We start from the raw sequence: 22728 nt of genomic DNA on the forward strand, positions 1-22728 counted from the left end.
TTACTATAACTAACAACAATACGTGCAGCATAACTGCCAAAGGCACAGTCTAAGTGGTGTGCAGTGGGTAACAGAGTCTCTAGTTCTGTTCATATGTAGGACAAAAACATGGCATTTGCCTGCAGAGAAGTGTGAAATTACAATGGCTTAAGGAATTGCAAGAAAAAATAGACTTCTCTGGGGAGAAAAATGATACTACTCACAAATCTAATGATTACCCTTAATTATTAAAGCTTTTTGGCTTTAAAAACATTTCCACTTAATCCCTGCAGTAGTCCTGTGACATATTGTGATTCTGCCTTACAAATGTGAAAACTGACCCAAAGAGATATTAATTAATATATCCTAACATTTCAGAATTGATGAGGGACAGGCTCTTCACCTAAATTTGTTGTTTGCTAGCTTGTTTGGGTAACTGTTGAGTAGTCGGTTGGTTGGTGGTTAGCTGGTTGGTTGGTTGGTTGGTTGGTTGGGCCCTGGTTGTCAGGTTGGTTGGTTGGTGCCCTGTTTGACAGGTTGGTTGGTTGGTTGGTTGGTTAGTGGTTAGCTGGTTGATGGGTTGGTTAGTTGGTGGTTGAATGGTGGGTTAGTTGGTTGGTTGATGGTTAGCTGGTTGTTGGTTGGCTGGTTGGTTGGGGCCTTGTTGTCAGGTTGGTTGGTTGGTTGGTTGGTTGGTTGGTGGTCTGATTGCCAGGTTGATTGGTTTTTGTAATGCTAGAAATGGAACTCAGGGCAATGTGCAATCAAGTGCCTTACCACTGAAGTACATCCCAGCCCTTAGCTTTGCTTGTTCTTCTACTTTAGTATGCTTTCTGATTTTCCATATAGTCATTATATACAATGTTGTAGATGATAAAAGAAGTGGGAGTTAAAGAATGCAGCCTGTCATTCCACATAGAGGGTTACTCTCTCAGCCTAGACACACAGGGGAGGGCCTAGGCCCTGCTACAAATGATGTGACAGACTTTAAAGATCCCCCATGGAAGGCCTCACCCTCCTGGGGTGCGGAAAGGGGATGGATAGGCGGTCGGTGGGGGGCAGGGGAGGAAAGGAGGGAGAGGGAACTGAGATTGACATGTAAAACAAGGTTGTCTCTAATTTAAATTTAAAAAAGAAAAAAACGAGAAAAAGAAAATATACATGTGTTATTCTGAATTAAAAAAAAAAAGGAATGCAGCATGTGCTTCTCAGAACTGAAATTCACTTACAATAAAGCACTCATTTTAATTGACTTTTGACTAAACAGAGTCTGAGTTTACCTCTTTTTTCCCCTTAATGTCTTAGTGGTCAAAAGACAAAACCACATTATCCCCGATCATATAATAAGAGCTTTATATATGCAAGGTGCTTTATATGTGCAAAGTCCTGTCATGCTCTGTTCATTATCATCAAGCACCCTCTGAGAGAAGTTACTCCCCATTTGACAGATGCTAAAGGTAAGGTCCCCTGATATATCCCTGCCCCTACAGTTGCAATTGTGGCTTGAATCTCAGCACTAATTCATGGATTGCAAGCTTCCTAGACAACAACCACTTCATGACTTACATGAAACAGAAAAACAATGAAGCACTTTGAAGGTGGAGCTGTGTGGTGTAGTTATTTTTGTTGTTCCTAATAACAAATATATAATATTCCATACATGTGGGTTTTATAAAGTTGTGTGTGTGTGTGTGTGTGTGTGTGTGTGTGTGTGTGTGTGTGTGTGTGTGAACATGAGTATATGTGTACATGTCTGCAGATATGTGTATCTGTGTGAGCATAGAGGGAGACAGACGGGGACTTTGGATACATTGGAACTGCAATTGCAGACAGGCAGGATGAGCATATTATTAGGTGGCTGCTGGGGTCTGGACTCTGGTGCTCATGGTCTCACAGCAAGAGTGTTAGTCTTAACCACTGACCTATCTCACCATCCCCAAAGTGTGGGCTTACTTTCTTGAACTGTAAAGTCATGGTTTCCCTATACTTCTCTGCTTAAATGTTGCATTTTTCCAAGCATATATATAAAAAATTCACTTGCCTGAAAAAATACCAGATTGGCACAACATGGCCCCACTGCTGAGTCACTGAGTAGGCAAAACTTGTGCCCTGCCAGTCTTAAACTTGTTCTGTAAGGACCACCTGCAAAGTGAGTAGGTAATTAATTCCATGCTTAGCCTTGGGGCAGTTTAAAATTAAGTCAGATATCAAGGAGAGAGCAAAATGATGGTTGTCGGGGACCTGGGGATTGATGGCAAGAATGGGGAAAGGCCCGATAAAAGACAATGGCCCTTGGAATGAATATGGCAATCTAGTCGACTGCATGGTGACGATAATTAATAAGAATGTATACTTGGAAATTGCTAAGGAATTACATCCCAAATGTGCTTACCACAAAAGAAAAGGAAGTATGGAAAGAAATAAATATGTTAATAAGTTAAAAGAAGTATGGAAATAAATATGTTGTATTTGTTTTCTTTAATCACTTTGTGTTATATACTTGCAATAAAACATTACAATGCACCCTGCAAATGTATACAATTTTTATTTGTCTATTACACTTTAATAAAGCAGGAAAGGGAAAACTAAACCAAACAATACCCTTAAGTGTAAACAATAACCTCCTATCTGGATTAAGTTGGAACTACAGAGGCCAGGCAGTTACTAATTCTAAAACACTATTTAGGAGCATGGTTTGGGAGAGTTTCTTTTTCTATATATTTTATTGGTGAATATTGGTTTGTAAAATAATTGATGTTATATGATACTTTCATACATGCATAGAAAGTGCATGCCCATGCCACTATCCGGTGATGTTCTTCTATAGGGAGTTTCTCAAATGAGACGCTGTGTCATAGAATGACATTTTAGTGCTGGGCTCAGGACACCTAACGTCCATGTCAAGGGCTGCTCGGTCTTTGAGTATTTGTTAGGATTGAAGATATGAGGACACTGAGCAATTAATTATTATCACTCATTCATTTCAGACAGATAATTGTTTAATAGCGTGGCCAGATTTTAATCTCTCTGGGAGGGGAAAAAAGATGCATCTCAGAGGCTCCCCACCCTAACGAATGTATTCATATACACAAATATGAATTCATCCATATACAATGGATGTATTCATATGGGGAACTCACATCAGGCCACTCCTTGCTGGTCACAACTTAAAACATCAAAGGAGAAAGGCCCGTGATTCCAGGCTGAAAATCCCTTTCCTATGGTTCCCCAACATTGCACTGAGGTTTGCATTTTCAAGAGTTTTAGTAACTATTTGCAATGTCAGTGCCTAAGCAACTGTGATGGAAAGATGATAAGCCTACTAGAATGTAGAGGCCCGTGCCGTGTGATGGGATACAACTGAGGGGCTGCAGTTAGGACAGTACTTACACTCAGTATAAACATGGGCTTTACTTCTAGCCAAATAAAGCTGGTTACCTCCTCATCCTTGACAAAATTGCACTGTACCCTGTTGTGGAATATTACTCTAAGATGGGTTACATTTGTTTGTGCTGAGGAGTATTTGTTTAATGAGGCAAAGATACATTATGTTCTTTTATGTTGCATCTGTTTAACTCTATGAAGCTGTGTCACTTTGCCTGTCTAAAACACCTGATTGGTTTAATAAAGAGCTGAACGGCCAATAGCAAGGCAGGAGAAAGGATAGGCAGGGCTGGCAGGCAGAGAGAATAAATAGGAAGAGAAAAGAGAGATCAAGAAGCAAGAAGGATAAGGAGGACACCAGGGGCCAGCCGTCCAGCTACACAGCCAGCCAGGGACTGAGTGAAAGTAAGATATACAGAATAGAGAAAGATAAAAGCCCAGAGGCAAAAAGTAGATGGGGATAATTTAAGTTAAGAAAAGCTGGCTAGACACAAGCCAAGCTAAGATTGGACATCTATAAGTAATTATAAGACTCTGTGTGGGGTTTATTTGGGAGCTGGGTGGCAGGCCCCCAAAAAGCAAAACTCCCAAAAGAGTAAATAAAGAAAAAAAAAGAGTAAAACAGCCAACAACAGTACTCTGTGATAGGTACATCTCTGAAGAAAGGCTTTGATGAATTTTCTTTCCCAAGCATTTCCAGTTCATTTGTTGACAGAACCCTGCCATTTCCGCCCCTACAACCATGGCTGGTCTACTGGAAAAGCGAGGGAGTATTCGCTAAGACAGCCAACTCCTAACATTTGTTCCCAGTGACCTTACCCCAGTTATTACTGAAACTGGGCTTGGAGCCCATCGGGGGTCACTTGTTCCCATTCATGGGATAGAAGTAGGAACTGGGGGTGACTAGGATGATGTATGTGGCCAAAAGTGAGGAAGCCACTTTCCAGAGAGATTAGCTTTTAACCACAGAGAGCTTTCTCTGTCTCTTATGTGTTTAAATTTGGTTTTTAGGAGATCATTTTGCAATTCTCACGTGCTTCCTGAATCTGTTTAGTCTTAAATGCTTCCAAAACATTTTTTAAAATCCTCTCAAGATTTTCTAATCCTTCCTAGGACATGAGCTTTGTAAAATGCAAGTCTTCAGGTTTTGGGTTTTGTTTTGTTTTTTTTAATTCTATTTTTGAAAGCACAAGCAAATATAAGTCTTTAAAACAAATGAGTGAAGGCTGTTGGAAGCATGACTGATTGGTAATAGTTCCATTGTTCAGGTACCTCACCCCCCCAAAAAATGTAAAATACCTCAATTCTGTCATTTCCATAATTACAGCTACCATTTATCTTGAATTAGGACAAAATAATTGTACTGTGCTCCCTCTGCTGGCTCAGGGGTAACAACAGCTTATTAACCAGACCTATTTTTGGAAGTGTTTCCCATAAAAGAAAGGAAGGAAGGAAGGAAGGAAGGAAGGAAGGAAGGAAGGAAAGAAGGAAAAGAAAGAAAGAAAGAAAGAAAGAAAGAAAGAAAGAAAGAAAGAAAGAAAGAAAGAAATAGAGAAAGAAAGAGAAAGAAATAGAGAAAGAAAGAAAGAAGTGGAAAAAGGAAGCAAGAGTTTGGAAGCTGCTAATTTTATTATTTGTCTTAAAAAGTCAGAAAAACAATGCCCAAGGCAAGTGGTTAGGCTAAGCAATACAGCCAGCCATTTTGAAGCTCTTCCCAAGGTCATATCTAACAGTCTTTCAAGATTACTGATTATTTTCAAATATTGAAGCAATCTCTTCCTAGCACTTAGGAACAAACTAGGAGATTACCACTTAGTGTCTTCCAAACAGTCTGGGATTACAAAGTCATTCATTTGGCACAGCGTGGGAATGAAGTGAGAGAATGTCTGCCTTGCAGTGTGTCCAAACAGGATGAAATTTTACACTCCGAGAGACTGCTTCCACACAGGATAAGCACACTACCCTCAAGCCTGGATGAGACTTAGAACACCTTAAGGAGGAAGGGCTTAAGGATCTAACCAGAATGAAGAGGGCTGATCAAAAGAAGGAAATGGTCCAGTTTGCCTGGGGCCTGGAGCTCCCCAGCCTGTTTTGGCTGAGGCCAAAGAGTGCATACACAATCTTCCAGGGAAGCCCATACTCTCCCTGGGTTTTGCTGTCTCCCATTCTGGCTTGCTTTCTTCCAGGCGTCTGGATGCCAACCACATCAGCTACGTGCCACCCAGCTGTTTCAGTGGCCTGCACTCCCTGAGGCACCTGTGGCTAGATGACAACGCTCTGACAGAGGTTCCTGTCCAGGCTTTCAGAAGTTTATCGGCACTGCAAGCCATGACCTTGGCCCTGAACAAAATACACCACATACCAGACCTAGCCTTTGGAAACCTCTCCAGCCTGGTGGTGTTGTGAGTTTTATCGATTTTGCTCTCTGTTTTGACGGTTTCTAAATTCCCTCTGTGATCTTAAAAGTGTTGGACCTCAAAACTTGGAGGCATTTTAAGAGAGGAAGAAATGCTGAAACCGTCTCTAAAATGACTTATAAATAACATTTATCAAATCCCTGATTAGTGACAAACATTGCTGGGCATACAAAGATCAAATAGCACCTCTACCTTAGTGGAATCCATTGTACATTTTAAAGGAAATCACCACAAAGATAATGAAAAAAATTATTGAAAGATAATTTGGTTATTAACAATATATGTTAGTAATGGGATTAATTTTCTTTGAAATTCTAGGGATTGAATCAGGCACCACAAATGCTAGTATCAGTGAACTACACTCGAAGCCTTGACAAGTGTACTTTTTTCTTTTTTCTTTTTGTTAAAGAAAAAGACAGATCACTACCAAGCTGGCTATATATCCTAGTTCCTGGGTTTGAGCTCTAGTACTGATAAAGACAGAAAAAAAAGATAGGAGAAAGGAAAGGAGCAAAGGGAGAGAGGGGAAACATTGACTCTTGACACCAATGCTACATTTCTACAGCTTCTTTTCTCTAGATTTCTTTGAGTTTAGTTTGGGTTTTTGAAACAAGGTTTCAAGTAGACTGGCCTGGAACTTGTGCGGTGGAAGTTGACCTTAGAGCCCTGCTCCTCCTGCCTCCACCACCCAAGCGACAGGATTATAAGCATACACCACCACCAGTGCCTCACTCGAATCTCATCATTTTAGAAAATCAAAGTGGTTCTCAAGTAATGGTTTGGAAGTTGATGGGTCTTCTTTGACAGTAAAGAAGGATGCCCCCATGTGTGGGGTAGAATAACCAACATTTATCCAAGGCTGGTGTTTGGATTCACTTGCTGCTTGAAGGACTGTAAAGTCAACTTGGCAACAAAGTCCTCACACCTGTAATCCCAGGATTTAGAAGCCTGAGAGGCAAGAAGGCAGCAGTGAGTTTGAAAGCCAACCAAAGCTATATAGGTAGTCAAGCTATGTGGTCAAGGCTATATAGGTCAAGTCAAATAAGACCTTGTCAAGGAAGGAATAAATGGAGGGAAGGAAGGAAAGAAGGAAGGAAGAAAGGAGGGAAGGAAGGAAGGAAGGAAGGAGGGAAGGAAGGAAGAAAGGAAAAAATTAACTACTTAAAGGGAGGAAAAGCACTTTGAACTTTGAATTTCAGCGATTGCAGTCCACGGTTAGTGGTCTCCTTGCCTTGAACCCATGATGAGGCAGAGCATTGTGACAGGTTGTGCGTGGTAGACTAACATTGCCCAGTTGATAGCAGCTAGGAAGCATAAAGAGAGGCAGGAAGTGCTAGGGGACGAGGCTCAATGACCTAGCTTCCTTCCACTAGGTCCTATCTCTGATAGGTCCCACCACAGGCTGGCTCCCAAGCCTTAAGCTTATGGATCTTGGTGGGTCATTTATGGCACAAACCTTACTGGGGAGCAAAGAGAGGCACTTCTCTGCCCCCCCCACCTTCACCCTCCCACTAGCTACATTACTACAGTTGATCACCCATCTCTTCTTTTGTAGCATGTGCTCCTGAGGGCTCTCTTTTTATCCTTTCCATCCCCTCTGTCATTTGTTGCATATAAAAGACCGTGAATAGGTGTCACATAGATCTCACCTGAAACCAAAATTTTATTTAACACAAGAAAGATTTTAGTCTCGGAAGAAAAGAAATTTAGCAGGATATTAACAAGTTTCCTCTCTGAATGCCTTTCGTGAATATGATCTCGCTGATCCTGAAGAAGCTGGATATGGCCTTTGATTTTTTTTCTTTTCCTCCTCCACTTTTTTTTTTTTATCTTTGTCTCTTTTAAACCCTTTTTCCAAAACCTCTTTGGGAGTTAGTCTGCTTTTCAGCTGTGTACACAACTCTTCTCATTTACTCAGATGTAGCTGGTTTATCAGTTGAGCCTAAGATGATAATTGCACACGCTAATTGTTTGTCAAGACTACTGATCTTGGGCAGCAGGAAAAGCCTGATCACTATTTGCTTTAGCCGAAATCCTTTCTTGATGACCTGCGGCCCAATCTTGGGAATGGAGTCATCACAAAACATGTTTGGTCCACATGAGACCCTCCCTCCATCCCAACACCTCCCTCAGTGATGCTCAGTAACTCCATTGAGCACTCTATGTGCCCAAGTCACAAGGAGAAAATCACACTAGAAAACACAACAACAAAAGTGAATCACTCATAACGTCACCCATACTAACAGCAGTCGTCTTAAATTCTATGTCGTTTACAGTATGAGTGACGGCAGCAGAGGGGCTTTTTTAAAACGTTTATTTCTTATCATTAGTGCTTTCCGCACCTTTCTTTGGATTTAAATATCCATCTTGTTGGTCCTAAATTTTCTCTGTGTAGTATGCCTTGGTGTCTGTTCCTGACTTTGGCTAATGCTCTCTTGCAGGCATCTCCATAACAATAGAGTCCACTCCCTGGGAAAGAAATGCTTTGAGGGGCTCCACAGCCTGGAGACTTTGTGAGTTGACCTTTGGCTTGTTTCCCTTTTTCCAGTGTTTTCATGAATATTCTGAAGGAACCCGAATGGCCTTAAAGCCAAACTTGATGTTTGGTTTGGTTAATTGCCTAAGCTTTAAACAGATATTTACAGAGGTTTTATCTACACACACACACACACACACACACACACACACACACACACACACACACACACACATACACACACACACACACACACCATAGAGCTAAACAATAAAATTGGGATTCTATTTTAATCTCTTGAGAGTGGCAAATTAGCGATAGTAATTAAAGCTAAATGAGCCGTTCTCAGGAAGCGGTGACTGTTTGCTTAGGGACCTGTGTTCTCCTCCCTGAGAGCAATCCCTCTTGTCAGGAGAACTAATTACCAGTTGTGTGTGAGTTTGGTTCCCTGCAGAAAGAGAAGACAAAGACCCTTAAGCACTGCTTAAGGAGCACGGCTCATGTTCTTTATGAAGCAATCCAAGGGACACTATCATTTGATCACTGATGTACATTGTTGAAATAATTTTTACAGATACCCTATTGAGTAGCTGTTTCTATCCTGTCTTAGGCCCCACAGAGTTACTTTACCAAGGCTACATATTTAGTCTGTGGCATAATTGGGAATTCCTTCTTTCTCTAATCTGATTCTTAAATGTATGTTTATCTCCAGATACTACTTTCAAAGAATAGGTCAAAGTTTCCAAAGGACACAGTGACATGTACCTGTGGTCTCAATCTATTCATAAGACTGAAGCAGGGTATCACTTGAGCCCAGCAGTCTGAGACTAGTAGGGTCAACCTAGTAAGACCCCCATCTCAACAAACAAACAACAAAACTAACTCAGGCTTTTGTTGGCACTTTTGATAAAAAATGAGTCCAGTCAACTGACCATATCCTAGATCCCAGAGCTAGGGCAGAGAGGATCTCACCATCTACCTAGACCACAAGCCTCCTCCTTGTAGAGGAGGTGTTCATCAATGCCCTGTTGAGTCAGTGAAGTGTGATGGGTAGCAGACAACAAAAGTTCTGAGTGTAGTAGGAGAGGAAGGTAGTTTCAGGGATAGCCTCAAGCCACTTCCCACGTTTAATGATGAAATACAATAAATGACACAGGCTTTGTGATGATGACAAAACCAATTTTCTATGACCATAGGGAACATTGTTCATGCAGACTGACAATTTACCCATGGTCAATTGAGTTTCTAACCAGTTCTGGATCAACCTGCTTCCTGAGAGACCATAACAAATGAACACCCATGCCTCTCCTTCCAGAACAACTTGTCACTCCACTTCTCCACGGGTGTCAAAGAGGAACTCATTCAGACAGGACCTTGATGACATGGAAAAGCAGTTTCTGTCAGTCACTAGGAAAAAGTTAGAACATCCCTCCCATTAAGTAACACTTTCTCATCCTTTTCAATAGAACAATTGGAGAAAAAGAAAAAAAAAATCAGCTTTACTAGGTGCTTCCATGAATGCTTTTCCTGTCCCTGGTCCTGGGTGAGGAACCAGATTTACAGAAAAACATATATACATACCACAAAGTAAAACATTTCAGGACAAAAATCTGTGAATCTTATTGTCTGGCCCTGCTTTGCCGAGGGCTATAGAGGATCAGTAAATTGGTTATTCCCAACCTCTTCCTTTCCCTGACTGGAAAGCCAAGTAATTTATAAGGGTCCAGTCCTCGTTTAATCAAAACAGAGCATCTGGAGAGATTTACAAACAGGAAGAAAATTTATGTCCACAAAAGACACGAGTTTCCTGCCTGCAGAATAGCTTAAGGATGGCTTGTGCCAGACAAGTAGGAATCTTGATTCATGTCTAACTCAGTCAAATTATCTTTCTCTTAAAATTAAATAGCAATTCTTTTCTACTGGGGAGGGTCTAACCACATCTGATTGCCTTACCAAAAGAGTTTTCTGTGTCATTTGGGAAATCTGCCATTCCCGGGGACCAGACAGCAATTCCTTTTTCATCTGAAGATATAGGTATAAAGAGGAGTAAGCCTATAAAACATGTGTGAGTAATGGGATTGAAAACCCATTTGTATCAAGGCCAGCCTGGTATACAGAACGAGTTCCAGGACAGCCTCCAAAACAATACTGAGAAACCCTGTCTCGAAAAACCCAGAAAAAAAAAAAAGGAAGGAAGGAAGAAAGAAAAAGAAAAAGAAAAAGAAAAAAAAAGAAAACCCATTTGTGTCATTACAGATAGAGAAATTAATGGTTTGAGATTCTCTGGCCCTTCCATCTCCGTGTATGAAGGATAATACAAAGCTTTGTCTCACAGACCAAGACAAACACCAGACTTGAGTTAATCATGTATGACTCTGGGGAAACTCTAGTCTACATGTCCTTGCTCAAAGTCCTGTGTGTCACAATAAACCTTTCCAAACACATGTCTTGTCCTGGGTGAGACACAGGCTCTCCCTAGGAACCAGGAATGAGGCAGCTCTCATGCCCCACTTCCTAAATGAGAACAAGAAAGGGGATGTGTCCGGGGACTGAAGAGTGCAAACACCAGCCCACAATTTCATGAACCAGGTCCCAAGGAAGAGTGCCATCAGGAAGGAGGAAGAACCGACCAAGCAAGCATTAACTCTGCTTGGAAGTTAAAGCTGCTGCATGTTCCTTCCTCCCTGTTGTAAATGACCTGTGGCCATTGATCCTTGGCCTGAAATTTCTGTTCACTGGTGCCATAATTATTGTAATGCAAATGTTTGCGGACTATTGGTGGTCAGGGCCTTAGAGATGCTTCAGGAGGTTAAAACACTTGCTGCTCAACCTGATTGCCTGAGGTCCATCCCTGGAACATACCAGTGAAAGGAGAAAACTAGCTCCCAAAACCTGTTCTTTTGCTTCTACAAGCTCGTGCATACACACAGACACACACACAGACACACACACACACACACACACACACACACACACACACACATGCCTGCATACATTCTCATGTGCATGCTTGCACATGCACACACACTAAATACAATAAATTGTTTTTACAGTATTAGCTGGCAGCAAGCCAATAAACCATCTCCTGAAAGAAAAAGAACTTCCATCTATGATATGGGCCCATTGGAATATTTAACTTGTAAATTGAGGAAATAGAAGTTTTAAGTGAAATACTAAAAATACCATGTATTCATTTCTAGAGATTTAAATTATAATAACCTTGACGAATTCCCCACTGCAATCAAGACACTCTCCAACCTTAAAGAACTGTAAGTATTAAACAAGTTTAATGAATGAACTTTTACTCTTTCTAAATTTATTTTAAAATTGGTGTAGTTATCATGTGTAATGGCTGAAATTTTTTAAGTTTACATAAATAATAGTTCAGTCCATTTGAGGTATGTTTTAATTGACTTCCACAACCAAAAATTATAATTTTTGAATGTATAGTGACCTCCCATATTTGTATATAAAAACATATTTTATATTATATAACACACACACTTTAATTTTTCCTAAGTGATATGTATTCTAGTGCCATTTACATTCTTTGTTTATTTGTAATACAACTATAATAGGATTTAGTTATTTGTTAAACATTTCTATGAATCTAGAAATTTCTCAGTTGCATACAGAATTGTATGACTAAAATTGTGTGTCCCTTGTATAGTAATAGATGCCATCACATATATTTTCTTACATACATTTTAAATGCTGGGTGAGCCTTTTTTAATTTTTCTAAGCACAATTTCACTAAAGATAAACTAACTTTCAATCATTCGTTGCATGTATTGTGTTTTAGATGACAAATTTTAATTAGCTTTTCCTTTTATCTAAAAAGACAAATAGCCTAAAAAGGTACTGTTCTAGCTCTTGGGGGGAAAAAAGTCTGGGACCTTATTTCCACAAAGCACATAGACAGAGTAGGCTGTTTATAAGGAAAAGGCCTTTGGGGTTCCACCTCAGAGAATCCCATGTGTATCGGCCAAGGAAGGTGTTCCTAACCTCCGTGTATAGCACACAGCCATAATCACACAAAACCCAAAGACCCTTGACTCTGCTCTCTGCCACTCAGACTATATCTGCCCCAACAGCGGTAACTGATCGATTATTACAGAATTACTGAACATTTTTCTTAAATCTCTACTTCACTGAAGTTTAAGTCAATTTTCCCTTCTCTGGCATCAAACAGAGTAATCTTAATCCACTCTCTAAAGATAGCTCGCACTCAAGCTGTTACAAAACCATTCTCTACCGAATTATAGTTACTCGGTAGGGCAAAGAGAGCTATTAAGTAATCCTCCCTGCCACCACTCCCCACACAGACACACATGTGAATTTCTATAATCATTTTTTTTCTCTTTCTAGAGGATTCCACAGCAATAACATCAGGTCAATACCAGAGAAAGCATTCGTAGGCAACCCTTCTCTTGTCACAATGTAAGTGCCCCATTGTGCTCTTTTTAGTTCGCCTTCCTGACATACAACAGTTTTAAATATATTGCACATTTAAACATAATGTAATTAATGCTAATTAGTTTGCCTTGGTTTTGTCTCAGTGTCTGCTAAAAATCTGTACAGAAGTGATATATTTCATCGGGTTTCATTGATAAATTTCATCAGGTTTTAACTAAACAGTGAAATGATACTAACGGTTGATTTTTCAGGATCTGAGGTGTCTGTTGCCTTACAGTTGCCATCTTCAGATGTTAAGTCACACTCCACAGCTAATCTTTGGTTACCTATATTTTGCAAGGAACAAACCTGAGAATCCAATGGCAGGCCTCTTAGTTGTTTAGGAATTCAACCCCCAACTTACCTCTGATGCAAGTTGCTGGGTGTGAGAGTTGAATGGAAGGAATAGTATTTTAGGTTCTCCATCTATCTGTAAACAAGCCCCAGCCTTGAGCCACATTTAAACAAAACTAGGGTGCAATTCTAGAAAGGTGCATCTATTCTAGAATGGGAACTATAAGGACTTGTAGATTATAAAAATAAAATAGATTTATAACTACAAAGTATCAATAATTTTGTTTCACACTTAATACGGATACAACATTTATTTGCATCAGCATTAAGAAAATGAAAATGTGTAATTATTAGATTTTTTTAAGATAAAAGATACCAAGGTAGGTTTAGGAAGTTGTATTGGCCTTAGTGAGGGATTTCAGATTTATCATAGAGAAGGTGAGTAAAGGCAACCGTTGAACCTGGTCCTAAGGATGCTGCTTGTGAGGGGTTCCTCCTGTGCTAACTTGAGATTTTGAGGGACTTTCTGAAACCATGTGGCATTTGTCTCAAATGAGCTAGAGCCCCCAATTAGCCTTGACAACGGAGGGGGGCAGCTAATACACATACAAACAAAACCATTCATCACCTCTGAAATGTCCTGGCAATATTTTGGTAGACTAAGGGCTTTGGATTCTATTAGTCCTCATTAGAGGACATTTACATATTAAAAGGTTAGTGAATTGCATTGGCTTGGCGACCCTTTCCTTGCAGCCCCAGGACTGGAGCATAATCGCTCTTTTGGCATGTTAATGCATCCTGAGTGACAGCCCTGGCAGTCTTTGGAGGCCACTCCACTTTCCACAGTACTGCCCACTTTCTCCTCATCCTCCTGCTTTCTCCACACACGAGTTTCCATCTCTCATCACCACCAGGCCCGATAGCTGGTGACCCAGCCCTTATTTCTACCTTTGCAATCTCCAGTCCAAAGCCCTCTTTTTATCTCCACTTCTCCAATGTCAGCCATTACTCCTTCGAGTTTACCAGTGCAGATGAGGCTGCTCTCCCTGTCTCTCCACTGTCACCACAGATACTTGAAACAGCCCCCTTCTCATCACTATGTTGCTATGAAGCAGACATCCAGGGTTGACTGGTCAGATTAAATACAAATTCCTTACCTGACATTCACAGTCTTCCACAGGCAGCCTTCCTAATCTACTTCCCCAAAGCTCTCTGCAACAATGCCATAACCCGGCTACCCACGCTGTGCTTGTGAAACACAAAGATTATATCCCTGCACTATGACAACTGGAATTCTTTCATATGTATTTCAAATGGTATTTCATAATTTTTTACCCTTCCACAAAACAAATGAGAGGCTGTCCCCAGAGAACCCCAGAGCTTTTTATTTGTAGTTGCAATATTCGTGCCTTTCACATGCAAACGCATATATTCATACCTGCCCAGTGTATGTGTATTTGCACAAGTGCATGATGAAAGCTCCATCTTAAGCCATAATGCCTATATTTTTGTTGTTACTCTTTTTTATTTCTTTCAGTGATTCTTGAAAAATCCATGCACATATCTTGATCACGTCCAACCCGAATTTTCCCCATCCACATTGCGGTTCTTTTCATGATCATGTGGTCCTTAGGAGAAAGAATAGATAAGTGGTAGGATCCAAAAGCACTTAGGTGTGCTGGGTGACCAGCTGTGTGTGATGTTGTGCTTACATTAGCTTTTCCAGTTGTTAACAAGCCCTCATTATCTTAGCTTAAACTGAGGATCTGGGTATCCCAGCCTCAATTTTTCTCACCAAACAAAACCTCGGCAATCTCCAGTATCTACATATTATCTACATAGTATCTACACCATAGATCCAAGGTGTTGTGCAGATCAATTGCCTTGTCAAATAGAAGGTGATGTGCTGTTACTTGTTTTATCACTGCTGGATTCTAAGCTCCTTAGGGCAGGAATATCTTTTCATTCCTCTTCAACCTCCAGCATTTAGAATAAATTCCAATGGCAGCTTCTTTAATGGGCAAGACTTTAAGTCTCTGCATGTCTATTTCACAGTTTCAGCATAATAGACACTGACTAAGGATTTGTTGTATTTGATTGAACTATCCCAATGCCTCAGCTAAGAAGTCTGCGTGGGCCTCCATTAACAAAGCAGTTCAAATATATTTTTATTACATTAGAAAGTCTATAATACAAAAAGTTCTTTAAGTTTCAATAATGTCTCACATTTTAGAGTCATGACTAATACAAGAATTTCTTGCATTAGGTAAGTCCCAGAGTATATCACTTCTTCTCAATAATGTGAAGAGTCCTTTGTAGGTACTATGATAATCATATTCAACCAACAGACCATTCCATAGACATAGAGGTGGATGGATAGATGATAGATAGATAGAAAGATAGATAGATAGATAGATAGATAGATAGATAGATAGATAGATAGACAGATAGGTAGTTAAATGTAAATGGGTAGATAGATGAGAGATGTTAGATATATAGACAGATGGACAGATAGATGACAGATAATAGACAGACAGACAGACAGATGATAGATTGATTGAGTGATTTAATTGCAACTTGAGTTACATTTCTGTTACTGAGTATTCAGTGGTTGAAGTAGACAAAGCCTTTAACTAACGGTTAGTTAGTTCATGTGCTTTTCTACTTAGTAACAACCATCCATACCAGACATACACAGTATAGGTTTTGTCATGGCATCTTCACACATTGTCATTCTACTTTATACTAAATCATCATCCACCCCCAAAATTTTCTTTCCTTTAAATTTTATAAAGATTCCTTACCCCAAATCTCCTAAAGCAAGCTAATGAGCAGGTTCAGCGGGTTTAGCCTAACAACTTGAGTTGAGAACACACATCCATAACTTCTCCTCCTACCCACCCCCACACAAGAACTCACTTCAGTGAGTTCTCCTCCTACCCCCACAAAGCACCACAGCATGCACACCAAACAAACAAGTAAATATAACAAAAATCTTAAAATGTCAGATGTCCACTTGAAACTGAGTGATAGGTATGTTAAGTAACCAGTAAAAGCAACAAATGCACTTAGTATATTTGTTAAAACATATATTCTTCTGGCCATCGGCTTTATTATAATACATTGGTATTTGGATTTTTCAGACATTTCTATGACAATCCCATCCAATTTGTTGGAATATCTGCTTTTCAACATTTACCTGAACTAAGAACACTGTAAGTGTCTATTTCTCTTAAATGTCGCCACCACCCAACCTGTAGTATTGCTGCAAAGATCAAATGATGCTACAGCTTGAGATACTTTAAAAGAAAAATGTTAGTAAAAATGACCCCTTTCTTGAACTGTCTCCAAATAACACTCACATGTTTCTCCTAGGACTTTGAATGGTGCCTCACAAATTACTGAGTTTCCTGACTTAACTGGAACTGGCAACCTGGAGAGTCTGTGAGTATTTGAGTAGACCCTTAGCTTCGCCCAGAACATGCATTCACTTTAGGACTGATCAACCTCAACATCCGTGAATCAAAACATGTCACTGCATGATGCGGGAATGAAAGAATTATGTCTGGCTTGTGTTTTAACAGGACTTTAACTGGAGCAAAGATCTCATCTCTTCCCCAAGCCGTCTGTGATCAGTTACCTAATCTCCAAGTACTGTGCGTATCAGTAAGGCAATAATGTTGTATAAACAGGCAACTTCCATTTAGGGGGAAAATGGCAGACAGTATCTCAATAGTCATTGGAAATGGGAGAAAGTTCTTCCCTTGCAGGTCTCCAGAAGGTCATGGTTTCTCCTTTGCCTCCTTTGGGCCAGGCTCTCAGCCATAACCCTGGTAGCCATGATAGCATATCTTTGTTTTCCAATGCAAACAGCTGCCTGTTAGAGTTGCAGTTGGCATGCATGCATTTCCCTTTAGAAAATGAATTTGAACGAGCCAAAGAACTACATTTCCTCTTCTAAAGGTTTTTCAGGATACAACAAAACAGCATAGTGGATCAACAGCCCAGTATTAATGTCAAAAATAAAATCGTCAAACAGGCATTGACCTCAGTAGGGAGACTAAACATTCTTTGGTGCAGTTATGCATAGTGTGTTCTAATGTTCCATCTGGTAGTCAATCAGCTTGAATCTTATTTCTATTGACTCAAATCTCATTTGGCCTCTGCCTTTCCCATGTTTCCTAAAAAGTAGTTTATAGGGGTTTGAACAGCCTCGTTTTGACATTCTACTTTTCTTTTCCTGTAAACTTCACTCAGCCCTCTAGTTCTCTGGAGCATTGTTGGGACTATTATTAAAAGGCCCCTCACTCTCTTACAAAATGCTCTTCTCTTGTGGAGTAGACACCTATCACACTCAGCCGCCTGTCACTTCAACATAGGCTCCTCTTAATAGCAAAACCAGTACAATGTGGATGTTATTTAGGAGGGCCTGTCTGCTGCATGATTCTGCCCTTTTTCATCCTCCCCACGCTATCCTCTCACTGCAGATGCTCAGTGATATGGCGTACAGTAGCAGCACACTAGAGGCTTTGTCATTGACATATATCTAAAGTCATATAAAGCAAGCCTTGTCCTTACAGCCCACATTTCCCTATGGGGTGTCGCTACAGACAAAGGAATTGAGCAACTGGGATATATCTATCAAAGTCTCACTGCAAGAAAGCAACACAATTTTTGTTTACTTTTATCTTGTATGTGCATGCTCACGTGCTAATGTCCCAGACATGTATTGGGGTCAGATGAGAGCCTCAGGTGTTGGTCCTCACCAAGAGTAGCAGGTACTCTTGTTGTTGTTTGAGAGTGTTTCTCTGTGTGGTTTTGTAGACCAAGCTGGCCTCGAACTCACAAAAAGATCCACCTGCATCTGCCTCCCGAGTGCTGGGATTAAAGGCATGTGCCACCACTGCCCAGCTCGCAGCAGGGACTCTTAACCACTGATTCATCTCTCCAGTCCTCTATTCCCATTTCTTAATGAAACTAGTAGAGGGTACACAAAACCATCTATTGTCTCTGATCCATGGCTAACGTGGATCAATACCATCAGAGGAATTTCACATACTGTAGTTGATTCATAGGGAGTCGGGGTTTAAATCATGTCTGTCTCTTCTATGCTGCATAGGAAACTAACAGTAAACAGCCAGGTCCATCCAGAACCATGGAGATGAATGAAGACCACTTGGAAAACTAGTTAGAAGCAAGGGCTCCAGAGCATGGTTTCTTGGTTCAACTCCAAGATCCCTAGAAAGTAGCCCCTTATCTTCACCAAGTTCTTTTCCCTTCTGTGGTTCAGTTTCTAAGACAATAAAAACGAAAGAGCCACTTCCTTCAGATGGTAATCCTAAGGATTAAATGACTACATATTAAACTCTTAGAGTTTATGACAGTGGTAGGTGCTTGGTCAGTGTTAATTCTTCCATACTTTTTTATGTCATTACTTTTTCGGCAAAATATTGCTTCTTTGGGGCATGTGGTGTTTGCATGTGCACATTCATATAGATGCCAGGGGTCAACACCAGGTGTTTCCCTCAATCACTCCCCATCTTATATTTTTTTTTATTTTTGGTATTTGTGTTTTTGTGTTTTTGTGTAGGCATGTGTGTGCACACGTGTGTGCCACCGAGTATGTATACATAAAGAAAAGATTAAAGGACAATTTATGACAGCCAGTTCTCTCTAATGTGCATTCAGGGGCAACTGCCTTTCCCCACTGAGATGTCTTGCCAAGCCCTCCATCTTAGTTTTTTGAGACAAGGTCTCCTCACTAAACAAGAATTAGTGGCTAGCAAACCCCAGGAGACTCTCCTGCCTTGCCTTTGTGTCACAACTGCTTCACTGAGCCATCTGTCCAGCCCCAAGGTATTATTTTTAAGCCAGCCATAGTAGCACATGCCTGTAGTGTCAGCATTAAGGAAAGGCATTAAAAGACCACAAGTTGGAAGCCAGTTTGGGCTACAGAGAAACTCCAGAGCCATCTAGGCTGTGGACTAAGACTGTCTTAAGAAAGTAAACAAGTGGGAAAGATACTATTCCTTCTTGCTGGGGCTTGAATTGTGTGTTCATGCACAAATACATTAATGATAGTATCTTGCAGTTTTCAATATTCCACCCACAATATTCATTTATTCTTCATGATATTCCTGAAAAATAGATAAGGCAGTTATTTTCTAAGAAGAAAACCAAAAAGGAGAGAGAGAGAGAGAGAGAGAGAGAGAGAGAGAGAGAGAGAGAGAGAGAGAGAGAAAGAGAAAACTGATCAGTGTTCTGGCCACCATATTAACCAAGAAAAACTTACTAATTTTGATGCTAAAACCCAGGACCTTGATCTCTACTATAGAGTCTTTTGGAAGCATTGGTGTGAGAGCCTACCATCCTGCATTTTCTTTTTTTATTAACATATGAGATTTCACTGTGTTTATTGACCCCCACCTTGTTTTATCTTCATAGAAATCACCTAGTCTGTTATTTAGGCTAAATGTGTATTCTCCACTTACTAGCTGATAATCTTATGTGAGTCATTCCTTTCTGTATAAGGACACCCACAGTGTCACCATCATAAGGTAATCACAGGATTAAATTAAGTAAAGCTATAAACACGGTGCCACTATACAAGAAATGCTTGGTCCACGTCAACCCTGAAATCATTAAGTAAAAAGTGGATGAAATACAATACTGTGTCCTTGTGTAGAGGTTTTATACATTCCCTACTAAGGTATAGGTGAGAATGAAAAGGGGGCACTGATGGTTCAGCCTATAATCCAATTATTTGGGGGGGCTGAAGGGGAAAGATTCCCTAGTTCACACCTGCATGGGCTACACAATATAAACATAAGAAATGACAAGCTCCCTGAGCAGCCTGAAGAAATGAGTGAATCAAATCATTATCATCTTTGATAATGTATGCATCCATTTTCATATAGTCACTATTCAAAGCTACATGGCACATTGTTAAACAGGTATATTTTGCACAGATGTACAGGTTTTTCATTTGTTCACTTTAGTGAGTTTATTTGTTTGTTTGTTTGTTTAGGGGAAAGGGGGTGACCTTTCAAACCTCCAGTAATTGTACTCACAGAGAACTTCATTTGAATTATTTATATGCAACAGTTAAACTCTTCCTATATAAAACCCATCCATTCAACAAATGTAGGATAAATTGATCAATTATAAGGGTAGATAATTGAAAAGCCTTTTAGAAAATACTACTGTTTCTTTTTTCAGTTTTTTTGGTGGTTTTGAGAACTAGAATCAAGCATGAAAATGCTTAGTTGATTAGTTGATAACTTTTAAAACTTGAGACAAGAATTTTTTTTCCTCTATGCTACCCTATCTACTAGTTTTCCTTATTTTTTTTAACTTTCTGCAAATTACCATGGCTTGTTTTAGATTAGTTATATTATAGTATAAATATGTCCAGATGTTTCTGTTATTCTGTAATTTGTTGAGCTTTGGCTGAAGCCTCTCTTAGATCTCCCCCCTCATGGTGATTGATTTCAAAGTTAGTGCTATGTTTTGAATGGTTTGGTTTGGTTTCTAAGTTGATTAGGGAAGAACCAGCAATGACTTGTGTTAGCTGTAGAGAAATAGCAGCTTCCAGAGATGGGAGCATAGGCATTTAATTTAATCTGTACTCATTTCAGTAAGATAAGAGCTGGAACACTGTAGATCGTTACTAACAAAATAAATAAATTCATTAGGTAAATTATTTAAATCAATTAAAGAAGTATACCAGTTACATTTCAGTAAATATTTGAACCTATTGCCTAATCCAATAATGCCTGTGTCTACCTGCTGCATGTCAGGCAGGGCCATGGAACTGTCACAGTTTGCCTTGGTGGGGGGGGGCATATCCTCTTGAGGGAAAAAGAGAGGAAGATGTGTTTTCTTAAGACTAATGCGTAACTGGTTTTTCTCTTTCTCACCTTTTGCTTTTCAGAGATTTGTCTTACAACCTGCTGGAAGACTTACCCAGCTTGTCGGGCTGCCAGAAACTTCAGAAAATGTATGTCCTTGAAAGTCTCTAAGTCACTCAGCAAAAAAAAAGTCAAAAGCCCAAACTCAAGTTTTTTGGGGCCATGGGTTACTTTACCCTGTGGCTTGCTGGCAATACATTAGCATTTGTCCTTCCATGCACAAGGTGTGACAGTGGAGAGTGCCTAGAACGTTGGGAAATGGTGTCTTTCTCATCCATGTAATATCAACAAAGTAGTCGGTAGACATCTGCTCTTCTCCTTTGTTTTTCCCAGCTCAGTGTAATAGGGAACTGGGTAATAGGAAACTGGGTGAGTCTGAGTTTGAGAACTTTGCCTTTTTCATGCAGACAAGGTCTCATGTAGCTCAGGCTGACCTTGATCTCCTTTGCTTCCTATCTCTGCCTCCCAAGTGCTGGGTTACAGGTGTGTGCCATGCAGGCTAAGTTCTTTTCTTTTTCAAATACAACAAAACTCCCACTTCCAATGGGTGGAGCTACTTTTGAATATGGCAGGGCTTGGGTTTATTTCATGATAGTCCCATTTGTCACTTGAGGTACTGTGGCCACCTCTTATGCATTTAGAGTTCCTCTTTTCAAACTACTTCCTCCACAAAGCAATAGCCACATTGCTTTCTAGTCACACTTCCATTCATTCTCACTGCCAGCTGGAGGGGTCAGCAGCACTCACATGCATATACCCACACACAGATGCATAATTTAAAATAGATATAACACTTGTGAAGACCTTCAATGAATACAATAAGGGCTCAGGGAACAGTGAAAGAAAAAGGTCCTCAAATGTTTCTTTGTATCGTTGGTTTTGGGTTTTGTTTGGTTTGCTTTAGGATGTGTGGGGGGGGGGCAGGGGGAGAGAGGGCAGGTGTGCAAGTACAAGACCACACATGTAGAGATCAAAAGCCAACTCTGGGAAGAGAGTTCTCTCCTTCCACCTTTACTTGTAACCCAGGGGTTTGGGGGAATCAAAGTCAAGTTGACAGGCTTGTGTGGCAAGCACTTTTACAGATGAAATTTCTCAAGGACCCCTGTTGTTTTGTCTTTTGAGAAAAGGTCACATGTATCCCAAGCTGGCCTCATAGCTGAGGAGGGCTTTGGTTTATGCAGTACTAGAAACAGAACCCAGACCTTCATGCATGCTAAGGTATCATTCTTCCCACTGAACAATGACAGCGTATGTGGAGATTGTTTTATTCTTTCTTGAGGGAACCAGCTTCCTTGATTAAGAATCAATACTTATTTGAATGTAAAAATTACAGTGTTATTTATTAAACAAAAATAATTGATAACCTGATTGAGAGACAGTCTCACTTCCTACGAGATAGTCATACTCCCTCTGCTGCTTTGGTTAAGGACATACAACCCTAGTGTAAAAGTTCTCTGAAATCTCTTGGAAACATTAACGATGACATCAGTCTTTGGACCTCTTTCTTTTCAGTGACCTGCGGCATAATGAAATCTATGAAATTAAAGCTGGCACTTTCCAGCAGTTGTTTAATCTCCGATCTCTGTGAGTACTACCTCCAGCACCCCACAGTGCTGAATACTTCTCTCTGTTGGACCTCCATAAGTTTTATTTCATGGTGTGCTCTTACTGTTGTACCACTGTGTGTTTGTTTTCTCTTTAAAAAATACAAATATTTTGCTTCTCATCATTTCCAGGAAAAAATTTAGAAGTAGTAAATTTCTACCCAAGGCATAGTGTGTACATCTTTAATTCAAGTACATGTAAGACAGAG

General features: G+C 40.1%; 1 protein-coding gene across 1 annotated transcript in view; it reads left to right on the top strand.

Moving 5' to 3' along the window:
* Window positions 1-22728, top strand: part of Lgr5 (leucine rich repeat containing G protein-coupled receptor 5) — an 89666-nt gene that overhangs the window by 56415 nt on the left and 10523 nt on the right. Inside the window, exons 5-13 of the mRNA XM_035451361.1 lie at window positions 5550-5765; window positions 8222-8293; window positions 11457-11525; window positions 12625-12696; window positions 16149-16220; window positions 16381-16449; window positions 16590-16661; window positions 20939-21004; window positions 22428-22499. Of these exons, the coding sequence (XP_035307252.1) occupies window positions 5550-5765; window positions 8222-8293; window positions 11457-11525; window positions 12625-12696; window positions 16149-16220; window positions 16381-16449; window positions 16590-16661; window positions 20939-21004; window positions 22428-22499 (780 nt within the window). The remainder of the gene's footprint in view (window positions 1-5549; window positions 5766-8221; window positions 8294-11456; window positions 11526-12624; window positions 12697-16148; window positions 16221-16380; window positions 16450-16589; window positions 16662-20938; window positions 21005-22427; window positions 22500-22728) is intronic.

This window comes from Cricetulus griseus, assembly GCF_003668045.3.
Source record: "Cricetulus griseus strain 17A/GY chromosome 1 unlocalized genomic scaffold, alternate assembly CriGri-PICRH-1.0 chr1_0, whole genome shotgun sequence".
Taxonomy (NCBI): Eukaryota; Metazoa; Chordata; class Mammalia; order Rodentia; family Cricetidae; genus Cricetulus; species Cricetulus griseus.